Source organism: Podarcis gaigeae, assembly GCF_964106915.1.
Source record: "Podarcis gaigeae genome assembly, chromosome: 5".
Classification (NCBI taxonomy): domain Eukaryota; kingdom Metazoa; phylum Chordata; class Lepidosauria; order Squamata; family Lacertidae; genus Podarcis; species Podarcis gaigeae.
Window position 1 is genome coordinate 23,641,768 of NC_139681.1, and position 12,306 is coordinate 23,654,073.

Here is a 12,306-nt window from a genome sequence, read left to right on the forward strand (position 1 = left end):
GCAAGCCGCCACCTCTGCAAATTATGTTTGTTCCAATAGCAATGAAGGATAGCATCCTTATGACAGCAGCTGCTGAAAGAAAAGAAAGGGGCGAGCACGGGCTGCCCCGACCTTAAATGCCCCCTACTAAGCCCGCCCCCACCACCAGCCGATTGGCTGGCGCAGTGAATGATGAATACTAATGAATCCTGGGACTCCCCAAGTCCTGCGGGGCTGCAGATGGGGCGTGAGCCCCCAACCCCCCCCTTGTGTCGGGAGTGGCTTTGCGTGGCGATTCCCGCCCCCTCCCACAGATGAAATAAATGAAGACACAGGACACCAGAATTTAGGTTAATGGGCGAAAAATGGCCACAACTTTATTGATTACAGGTAAGAGCGGTATTGGCTTTAGGCATTGGCCCTATCAAACTAACCGGTATAAAACCGGGAAGGGTTAAGCACCAACAGGGGGAGCCCCCGAGACGCACATCCCCAGGCACTCCCCGAGGAGTTACCGCTTGGGAGCGCGCTTTAGGCCCTAGCCTCCATAGGTTTCAGACGAGGCGACGCCCCCCGGAGTCCTTTAACGAACTACCCTTCAACATTTGGGGGAGGTGATGGCATTCCTCCCCCAACTCATTTGCATAACAATACCCCTGTCAATGCCTAACCGCCACACGAGCCAGGCTCGCCGCCAATACCCTCAGACCTGTAACCAATCCCTGATCCCCTGGAAAATGTCAGCAAGCCAAATATTGTTACCAGCATCGGAGAGATGCAAGCCATCCCCGCAGTAGAAGGCCTCCTTGCTAAACTGGATGCCTGGGTGCTCCTCCTGGCTCTATTCACAGCCACAGGATTTTTGGAATCCCTCCAAAAGCGCCTCTCAAGCAAAGATGACCAGATAATGGTTAGATTCGGATAGGATGCCCGCAACTCCCCCAGGTCATTGAAAATATGCCACATTAAGTCCACCCCCTTTCTGTAAGCTAAGTCGTTCTCGCCCAGTTGGATAACCACTGCCTCTGGTGGGCCTTCAAAGGCAATTCTTTTTGTTACTGCTGGGAAGAATTCCTCCCAACGCATTCCAGGAAACTTCAACATTGTTTGGGAGCTGCAGATCGCCACCCCAGCCCCTGGTAAATCTTGCCCAGTGGACAATGCTGTGGCCAATGATCCACAGACGCACCACCCCAACACCTGAAAATAAAAGAGTAAGAGAGCCTGGTCAGGGGGGCTGGTGGGGAAAGGAATGTTAGCATGGTTTCCAGATGTATCCCCTGTAAGCATTCAACTTCCACCGTCCCATATCCATTATCCTCTCCGCCGGTAACCCCATGTGCACGGCGGTGGTCGCAGCCCCGATGCGGAAAGAATGTGTGGTGTACTCCTCACATGGGAGCCCAATGGCAGCGATTGCCTTGTGCATAACCCTCGTGAACTGGTGCTTTGACAGGCAAGAGCCATCTGCGTGTATGAAGAAAGGGCCTTTGGTCTTAAGCACAGGAACTTTCTTGCGTCCTTTACTGGGCAAGGGCCGGCCTTCTGAGTAGCCTGCAGGCAGATTAGGGCCCCTCTACCAAGCTGATTGGTCTTTGAGCTGCGAATTTTCAAGATTACCTCTGAGCTTGACAAGGTCACAACCTCTAAGAGGAGCCCCCTGTTATTTCTATCCGGTTGGTCCTCACAGACCACCTCGCCTATGCGCAAGGCGCCAAAGAAGGCAAATGAAAAAGAAAGGGGCGAGCACGGGCTGCCCCGACCTTAAATGCCCCCTACTAAGTCCGCCCCTGCCACCAGCCAATTGGCTGACACAGTGAATGATGAATACTAATGAATCCCGGGATTCCCCAAGTCCCGCGGGGCTGCAGCCAGCCCCGCGAGGATGTAGATGGGGCGTGAGCCCACAACCACCCCCCTCCTTATGTCGGGAGTGGCTTTCTCACTGCAATGCAATTCAGGGCAGATGGCAAGGGAGGAGAGATGTAGGGCACACCAGTAAGCACCCCACAGCAATGGAGTCGAGAAGCACTGACTTTCAGTTGATGGCCTATGACTCCGAATCTGCTTCCTCTATGGATTAGCTGCACAACCACAGGGCAGCCAATCCCAGCAGGGTTGCTCTCACTGCCAGTCAGCTGATCAGTGGGGAAAGGAAGGCTCCGTTGCCTATACAAAATTGGGAGCACCTTTGAAGGCTTCCATCTCTAACTGTCCCTCACATATGATGTCAGAGGTGTGGCAGGTGGGTGTGGCTTGGGGAGAAGTTCCCATTGTGCAGTTATTTGACTTGACATGGTGATATTTTGTGGATATATTGTGGTAAGATCCTTATGGAAAGGAGCCTCAGCAGAACATAACTTGGATCATTCGGAAAACCTAGATTGTGGGATAAAGTGATTGCGTATTGAGACCCCGAAACCACCCCCTCGTTGATGAATAAGTGACGAGGACACAGATATTGGGTTAAATGTTGTTGGGCAAATTTAGGCCACAACCTTAGTGGTTACAGAATGTGAGTGGTATTGCCTTAGGCATTGGACTGACCCGACGATATCTGATTCCTGCCCATCATGCAGGGAGTCCGGTAAGGATCAACCACCGGTAGGGGGAACCCCATTGATGCAAACCAACTTGAGCTCCCCCAGGGTTCCCGACAGGGTCGTGGCATGGCTCTAGCCCTGCCCCGGGCTTCGGACAAGATCCACACCCCCGCATTCCTTTAACGGAATACCCTTAAGCTTGGAGGGGCAGGTGATGGCCACACCTCCCTTCCCCCATCATGAGATCAACCAATGCCTAACCGCCAAACATTACAAAGTTGTGACGATTGCCTCAGTTTAAATGGGTCCTGGCCATGCCTCCCCAGACAGCGGATTGGCTGGCTGGACGATGAAGTGGCTAGGGACCTCCGGGTGACATGGAACTTCGTCCCCCGCCCCAGAGGGGAGTGGGTGGCTATGTGGTCCACATGAAGTGGAGCAGATTTCCTGCCACCTCCTCGCAAATGATTGTGGGCACAAGATGTTGGAAATGGAGACTTGGGGGACATTTTGGACTAAGGCAAAACATGTTCTCCATACACATGCATATGAGAGGAAACTATTCTAAAATAATGCTAAGTTGGTATGTAACTCCTAAAATCATAAGTAAAGGAAATGAGAATTGCCCAAAGACTTGTCGGAAAGAAACAGGAGACTATATCACATATGGCAGAAATGCAATGGGGTAAAGGAATATTAGGAAAAGATTGCAGATTTAATATAAAAAAAATTAGGTTATGAAATCCCGTATGATCCCCTGCTATTATTATTAAATTATACTGCTGAGTCAATGAGGAAAGAACACCAAGAACTATTTCCTTATATCGTTGCTATAGCAAGTATGCCAATAATAGCTAGTATTAATGAATGGACAGGTGCAATTTGAGAATTTGATTTAATGTCTAAGTTGACATATTTATCAAAGTCAAAAGAACCAGGACAAATGCAAAGTGTTTCTGTGGCAAACTGGATCCTGGTATTGTCTCAAAGATGCTCTCAAAGATGCAGTACAGCTTTGAGATGTTCTGATTGTTAAGGAACTGATTTTGCTTTCGTTTATCAGTCTTACATTGCTGTGCAACTTCCCTTAACAGCATTGCATTTGGTTAATTTTATCTTTATTTTTTCTTGATTGTCATAATAATAAATAATGATAAGTTCTTTAACAGAATGAAGCATCTTGGGAAACGTAGTTTGTTAAGGGTATGGAGAACAATTCCTACCATTGTTCTTTCCCAAGATTATTGGGGGGTGGGAACCATGATTGTGACAGTGGTGTAAATGGCTGTGTGTGTGTGTGTGTGTGTGTGTGTGTGAGACAATGTGACTGCAAACTCCAATCCCTTAAGGCCAGAGTGGTGGCTCATTTGCACTGTGGCATAGTATTAGTAAGCCTCCCTGTAATGCATATTATGTATGCATTTGATGGTCTTGCAAGAAACCTAGAGATTAAATAAAATATATCTGTTGCAAATAGTCTTTCTCTGTGGGTTTGATCGTACTTAACTCTGTGCATTTACCATTTATGTACCTCTCTGAAAAGTGCTACTGCTGCTCAAGTATAAATATCACAAGTGTTCGGGGAGAAATAAATACCACAATTGTTCTCATTATATTGGGTGTGTCTTTTGAGACTTTCTGAGTCTTCTTAAGTATACTTTAGCAGAACAGCTTGTAAAATTCTGAAGGACCAGGAGGATGAACTGTGAATTGACGGGGAACTGAACTAAATCCTTTTTGGAGGGGAGGAGCTGGAACTGGAACTAGCTTTCAAATGAACTTTTCAAGCTCAGGTTCACACAGTGGCCAACCTGATGTCTGTAGGAAGCTCACAAGCAGAGCCCGAAGCACAACACTGCTCTCCCACCTGTAATTCCCTGCAAATAGCAGATAGCCTTTGTGTCTAGTAGCAGAATATGCTCACCTGATCCACCAGGTCTTATCCCGTGGCACAATCTATGCCCACTCCTTGGATCTGGGAAGTGTACAGTGTTTTTAAGATCAAAATCTGGCACCTCCTGTTTTTGTTCCATGAGCAGACATTATCTCACAGTACTTACATATACGGAGTCATATACATGGCTATTAATGCACTGTTAATCTCTCTTCCTGCCCCTCGTTTTCTTTGCTACAGTATTCAAAGGCAAACAGACATCCAGAGCCAGTGATGGAAAAAATGATGGAATCTAGCTTTTCAGGAACTCAGTCCTTTCCGGAAGCCTTGTCTCCTGACAGAGGTAGCCAGGCTATGAAGCCACACAGGTAAGGAAGCGACTCTTAATTGACATTTGTTTTGTGATACATATGCAGCACAGTGGTGCACAGTGACTAGGGGGACATTTAAGAGTGTATGGCATGGAAGGAACCTTGATCTGTTCATTAAGCAGATGTCCAACATTTCTTCCACTGCAGATGTAAAACAGCCATTACTTCTGCTCTCCGTGTTCCACATTCTTCTCTCTCTTTTTTCTAAAAGGCCTAGAGGAAGTATTAAGGATGCCATCAAAGCTGTAGTCACAGACCAGTGAAGGAGGCAATTGTATTCTGAGAAACCATCAGAATAGAAGATTTTCCCCACTCTCCTGCCTCATTTCAGTTCATGAAGTTAATGACTCATCTTCTTGTAGGCAGACAGTGATGCCAACAACCAGATTTTCTCAGTGCCCACCCCCCAAACAAATAGAACTCAATATGAAAAGTGGCTGCTTTATATATTCACTTAAGAGCGAACAATCGCCCACCTGGTCTTGCATCCTTTTCTCACAGTGGCCAACTAGATGTGTCCCCCCCATTGACAATTCCAGTTTTCTTCACTCCAATTCTGGGCTGGGGGTTGCTGGAAGGATCTCTCTGTAGTTCTTAGAACAGAGATAATAAATGACTCTATCTGATATGTTGTCAAGTGATTGACAGGTGAGCATTGTTTCCCAAGTGGCTTCGCAGGCCAAACTGAAAGACTTGGAACACCTCATTAGATCTGAGTATCAGAGGTTCCTCACTGCTGCTATAATTCTAGAGACAACACTTGATGCACCCAACCACAGGAGAGGTGTGCTAGCCCAAACAAGGGAAGGTCAGAAAATCCAGATTCTCTCTGGCAGGGCAATACAAAAGTCAACAAAGTTGGAATTCAGAACCATGGATAGTGCTCCTGTAAAGGTGAAGGTAAAGGCACCCCTGACAGTTAAGTCCAGTCACGAACGACTCTGGGGTGGCGGCGCTCATCTCTCTTTACAGGTGTAGGGAGCTGGCGTTTGTCCGCAGACAGTTTTTCTGGGTCATGTGACCAGCATGACTAAGCCGCTTCTGGTGAAACCAGAGCAGCACACGGAAATGCTGTTTACCTTCCCACCAGAGTGGTACCTATTTATCTACTTGAACTTTTGGGGGTGCTTTCAAACTGCTAGGTTGGCAGGAGCTGGGACCAAGCAACGGGAGCTCACCCTGTTGCGACAATTCGAACTGCCGACCTTTTGATCGGCAAGCCCAAGGCTCAGTGGTCTAGACCACAGCGCCGCTCATGTCCCATAGTGCTCCTGTACATGAGGTCAAACAACCCACTGTGTCAGCAAAGTCCTGTATCCATGGCCTGAATTTTAGAGCAGAGTAAGATAACCATTGTCTGCAGTCCCATCCCGAGTGTTGCCTTTTAGCCAGTTAAAGAACCAGTGCCTACTCTCGCAGCCTTTGGCTCTTTCAGTGTGATGGAGTTTCTAGTTTTGCAGAGCCCTTTGGGTCCTGCAAGCAGTCTGTGGATCAGCTATTGGAGTCTGTAGGCAGAGGTATCTCATCAGGGGAGGAGAGACTGGCCCTACTGCTTGTGAAACCACACAGAATGGACCAAGGAGTGGATCCACCTCCACACTTGTCACTGTAGTTGTTGGAGAACTCAGCATTCAATTTTAATATCCAAAATCCACAATGCATTTTCAGGGTAAGCACAAGGCAATCTGATGATTCTTTAAAATACTATTAAATGTATTGAAACTATTTAAATCAGGACTTCCCTTACTGCATCCTTTTTATAAATAAAATAATTCTATTTATATAAATATGACCATTATCATATTTAACTATAAATATGATAATGATCATATTTATATAAATAGAATTATTTTATTTATAAAAAGGATGCAGTAATGAAAGTCCTTTTTGCAAGTATTGGTGTTTTAAATATGTGCCTTTGCAGATTCATGGGCCTGATTTGATTTATAGGTGATTGCTTTAGTCATTTTATAATTTACTATTTAATACACCAGACCATTGTTTTTTAGAACAGGCAATAGACTTCTAAATGTCAGTGATTTATAAGCCTAGCATTGATTGTATGCATTGTGCAATTGCTTTATAAGTTATTTTATGCTACAAATACTGTACAAGAGACTGATTAGTCATCTGGGGTTTTTCACTTGATTCTTCTCAGCAGACAGATATAGCATGATAACAGTAAATACATGATGATAAACTCTTGCTCGTGCAATTTTTTTTTTTTTAGATCAGTCTAGAAAATGCCGGTGCCTGTGTAAAAGTCACCTCCAAATTGATTCTACCTAAAGCAAAATTCAGGGCAAATTCAAAGTCCCGCTCAAGCAAAATGTCAATTTGAGTTTTGAGGGAAAGTTAAAGAATTTCAATAAGACTTGACTGTGTTTATCATGGAAGGCATGATATTCCTTAAGGCATGAGAAGGGAACTTCTTTTCTGTGAAAGGTCATTGACCTGCAGGAAAAGTCATTTGGGAAATTATGAAGAATATCAATTATCACTAAAGCTAACTTACAACAAGATTTATAAATGTTTCCAGCTCCCAGCAGAAGTAGAGCCATTTTGCAAATTACAGAGTAACAAATCTAGACTTGCCATCTAGCATGTGCCCTGCTGGAAGCCCCAGCCAATTTTGGTTTTCACGTGAATGTACATGTGAGATACATACATTTACCACATTCACAAGTGACATATAGGTGCACACTTAAAATATCATTTAGAGTTATTCAAACAGAAGAGTCTAACCACAAGTCATATTGGGTGAGATCTATACAAGACCCATTGACTTCATTTGAACATTAACATGGTCATCCAATTGATGTCAATGGTTCTCTCTAAGCATAACTATGCTTGGATCCAACCAATTATATTTACTCCTTGAATTTGTGAGACATTCACCAAGGCTTGGGTCTCACAACTGTAGTTTCTGTGCACAGTTTCACTAGACAAATCCATCCCTCTCCTCCTTTAAAATTCCACTGATGTTTTGTCCATTCAAGAACTTCTGTATACACCTGCGAAATTCATCTTAGCTGAAAATTGCTGGAGTAGTCTAGTGTATCCTGACTCATATCCATGTTCACAGATTCTCTGGAAAAGATGCTGGACACCCCATGCCAGCAAAGTCTTTATTCTGAAAAGCAATCCAAACAGGAGCTTAAACTTAAAAACATAAGAGTGCATGGCTGCAGTCTTTTCACATACTTGAAACAATTCTGGACTTACTCTGACATAAATATTGTTAGTACTGAGGTGTAAATTCTCGATTCCAGTGTTGTGGCTTAATTTCTTCTGCTATGTTTTCTTTATTTTCTTAATTCTCTTCTTTTCCCACTGGTTTTTAAGAAGCATTGTGGTGAACATACCAGGAACTCTTGAAATCAATTGAACTTAAGCATTTCGCCACATGCATTCAATCCTATTCTTTCCAGTGAGTATTAAGAAAGCTTAGCTTCCTCTGGATAGCACCCAGTGAAGCTTAATAGAGAGGATGTTTGACACATTCAAGTCCCATTAAAATCAGTGGGATTTAATCACATTGTTAAACAGTTGAGTCTCGTTTATTTCAATTAGGGAGGTGCAAAATAAGTCCCTTAATTTCCACTGCCTTTTCCGCTTGAATAAATACCAAATATCTCAGATATCTTTTCTTTTCTGAGCATTCTCTGCATTGGTCGAATACTTGGTTCCCCACCCCACCCCAAAATGTTGCACAAACTGGTGCACATTATAGCACAAATTGTGCTTAAGTGTTGAAATGGGCACATCTGTTTCCTTTCTATTTTTTTACCTTGTCTCAAAGTACAAGCACAAGTGCAGTAAGTTGGATTTGCAGACCCATAAACATGGATTTGTCCTGCAAAATGCCACCTAAGATTATTAGATAAATAGATAGATTTGCTTGTTTCTCTCGCATCCACATTTCCCATATACCTATTAATCTTGCTTTAAAGCCAAAATTGAAGCTTAAATGTGAATCCGAACTCTCATTGGAATTCTCAGCCCATGTTCCAGGGAGATACATTTCCAAGTTCTGCTCATTTCTTGTTCAGTGGGTTTGGCTCTGCCTTGCTAGTCCTGGATTTTAGCATCACTGGAAGAGCAGCTTGTCACAGTTTTCAGTTCCTCCTATTCTTTTGCAACCTTTCCCTAGCTCATAGTACCAACATGTGCATGCACATTGGCAGAACACTGCAAAAACACAATATTAGTGTGAATCACTAACTTAGACTCCTGAAAAATGTTACACAAATGGGGTTTTTTTTTGGGGGGGGTGGATTTTTCTACCCCGGGCTAAATTTAAATGTATCCTGGGATTGTAAAATGCCCCAAACAGCTATGGGTGCCATCTCAGAAGTCTGCTTCCCCCCAAAAGTCACACAATTGGTGTCTGGTCCCCCCCTTTTAAATCCCCAATACATTAACATTGGCTAGGACAAACCAAAAGCAAAACACCCCAGTGGCATTAATCAATAGATTTATTGGACTTCTTTTTTGTCTCAGACTTTTCTTGGTTTTCAAAAATAAAACTGCTGGAACTCTTAAATCTGTATCCCTGGATGAATTTTTCAGGGTTTTTGTTGTTGTTGCTGTTGTAGGGGAAAAGGTTGGAAAAAACAACAAAAAGCACCCAATATAAAATTCAGGGAGTTTTCTTATGAACCTTTTAACACTACACCCCCCCCCAAAAAAATCAAGTTTTGTATACAGAAAGAAAACTATAAATGTCAAGTGGCTCCAATTTGAGGACACTTTATCTCTGTGCGGCTGAAAATGTCCCAGAAGGCCTATATTGTAGGCCTATATGTTGTGTAAATTCTGGTACTAGAATTTACAAGAATCCACTAGAATCTGCGCTCTAATTTACCCCCCGGTTTACTTCTGTATTAGAAGTACGTATGATCAGGATTCTTCTTGTGCAGTGTTTCATTGATGTACTTGTGGCAAAACACCTTACGAAAAGGAATCTTGATGCAACTGAATATGATCGTTGATAATGTACAGGGAGTTGGGAAAAGCAAAAATGAACTGAATGAGCTGAAAGTTGTGGCTATGCAGCAATTTGTGCTATATATGCCATGATCTGTACAGTATCTGGAAGTTAAAAGTAGTATATGAGAGGTCTCCTCGTGTATCGATTTCACAGTGGGGAAAAGAGCAGTTAAATCTGGCAAGTTAACTACCAAGAGGAATTGGTTGATGGACACCCTAAAAATATAAACCATCAGCATAATTTTCTTTTGGATTGTGTCTGCTAGCCAGAGTTTACCACAGAGGTTGGCGTTCTTAAGTTTTACCGCTGTCTGTGGGGCTCAACTGTCCATTCTTTACAGTTATGTTTCTACTAGGAAGGCTCTTTGACTTCTTGAGATCCCTTGTTCCGTCTGTAATTAATTTGTTTACAGAAATTCTCCTCTGCAGATTTTCATGTCCTCCTGATTAATCAAAGATTTGTTAAATATTCACCAAGCATTTTATACCTATACACCCTATAGTTGATGTCCATATTTGAGAGCTGGTATTTTGCACTGTGTAATAATATTCTCTACTTGACATTATTTACATGCAATATAATATTTATTTTGCATTTGGCTGCATTTTTAAAGTATGCTGTTGTATTTAAAAGGTAATGGTATTTGACCGTTGATGTTGTTTCATATTTTATTCCTATCAAAATGATCAATATTCCCCAAAGCCTAATTTTTAATTCCATGGTAAAACCTAATATTGAACCTAGGAATTGGAAACCTTCACATTCAGAAACTTTGAATGCATCTTAACATTTATTCCCTTTCCCCTCTCGTACAAAGTAAATATTCTTCTGTTGAGAATATAGATATGTAACAGATTCAGAACTCCAAATGCATCACAGCTTGTGAGCTTTTGCTCAATGTCCCATGCAAGTGCAAAGACGGAGCAAATAAGATGTGGGCATATGAACTGGTCCTAGAGGAAGCACATTATGAGTGCTTTATTCTCCCTCTTTTCTTTTTCTTGGAAACTGTGGCAAAGAAGATGTGGCAAAGCATTTGCTTGCCTCTCTCCCATAGATAAAAGCATTTCAGCATAGGTCTCTGTCTTCCCCATGAAAAGCACCCTGGGATCCATTGCATTGGTTGTGATTCTGTTTTGCACAGCTGTAATCGGCTTACCTACCAACAGAAGCTAGATGATGACGGTTCTAATGCCTTCCTAGGGATCTTCCCAGCCAGATTAAGACTTCTGCTTCTTGCGAAGCATCCTAGTTAAGTATGTTGCAGCATCTGCAGGTGCACAGATCTTGCACAAGCCCCCGCCTCAGGTTTTCAGACAGATGTTGCACGCAATAAATTACCTTTTGATTTCTATCTCACATTCTGATTGCCTAAATAGTGTACCCTCCTGTTGAAGCTCTCCAGGCTGGAGGAAACAAAATCTGCTTCTGAAAGTGCTTGTCCATAATGCGATGGATAATCAGCTTTGTTTAGTAACATACGGGGAAAGAAGTGTTTGTTCTTGGAGTTGTTGTAAACGCAGTGGTGTGTGTTTTGTGCTTCATAAACATGTTTGCCTCCACGGGGAGACAAGCATGTGCAATGGGAGGAAAATGTGAGCATGGCTTTGTTTTTTAACCACTTTCTTCATCTAGACATGGTGTCCACATTGAACCAATACTTCGAGCATCTAACTGATGACAACCTAGGTTGTCAACAGTCTTGGTAAATTGATTGGTTCTCACAAATGAAGAAGGCAGCGGAAAGTAGATGTTGACCAGATCCAGGGAGTGATGAATGCTTCGTAGTTTAACTGGGGGTAGTACCCTCTACCTTGAAGGGCAGTGATATGTTTCCTCCTTAAGAGGACCTCACTTGACCCTGAAGCCCTAACTAGTATATAATTAGTATGTGGACAGAATGTGGTATCAGGATGTTGGCCTTTTTTCCTCACCCATTTCTAGAGCATCAGTGATGTCCTGATCCAAAACACATGGATTCATAATTGTTCTTCCCACTTGTCACATGGCAGGCATGTCCTTTTGATCTGGGCTTCATCTTAGGCTTGTCAACATGTCTGCTTCAGAGGTGCTTCTGGAGGATCTAGAGCTGGGTATATCAAACAAATACCTTTATTGGCATGTTTCAAATAACTGGAATAATGAAAAAGACAAGGGTGAAGCTATCAAGTGTTATAAGGTCCCACTATGGCCATGTGCATTTGGATATTCTGCAATGCCCTGTCTATTTTCCGAAAGGGTAAAACTGTGGCTAAAAAGGAAGCTACTAAAGCAATAATATCTTTGTCCCGATCTGCCAGGAGAAACCTTATTTGGCTTCTTCTCGGAGTTGTGGGTCGGAGGTCCAACATTTTGCTCAGCATCAGTTGGTGAGGTCTGCTGTGTAAACGGCAATCTAAGAGAATGTGGTCCTTTGAATCAGGTACTTCTTGATTGCAGACACACAAACGGGCTTGAAATGGAATGTGTGAGAATCTGCCTTGGTCACTGCAGAGAGGAAAGCATTTAGTCTTGCAAACATAAAGG

The 12,306-nt window shown here is 43.2% G+C and overlaps 1 protein-coding gene and 1 long non-coding RNA gene across 4 annotated transcripts in view; one reads left to right on the forward strand and one right to left on the reverse strand.

The window, feature by feature from the left end:
* Window positions 1-12,306, forward strand: part of NRG3 (neuregulin 3) — a 579,635-nt gene that overhangs the window by 560,460 nt on the left and 6,869 nt on the right. For all 3 annotated transcript variants that reach the window (XM_083740396.1, XM_083740397.1, XM_083740398.1), the window contains one exon: window positions 4,657-4,784. In XM_083740396.1, coding sequence (XP_083596522.1) covers window positions 4,657-4,784 — 128 coding nt within the window. The remainder of the gene's footprint in view (window positions 1-4,656; window positions 4,785-12,306) is intronic.
* LOC310845479 overlaps window positions 1-12,306 on the reverse strand; it is a 485,939-nt gene that overhangs the window by 248,696 nt on the left and 224,937 nt on the right. The window lies entirely within an intron of this gene.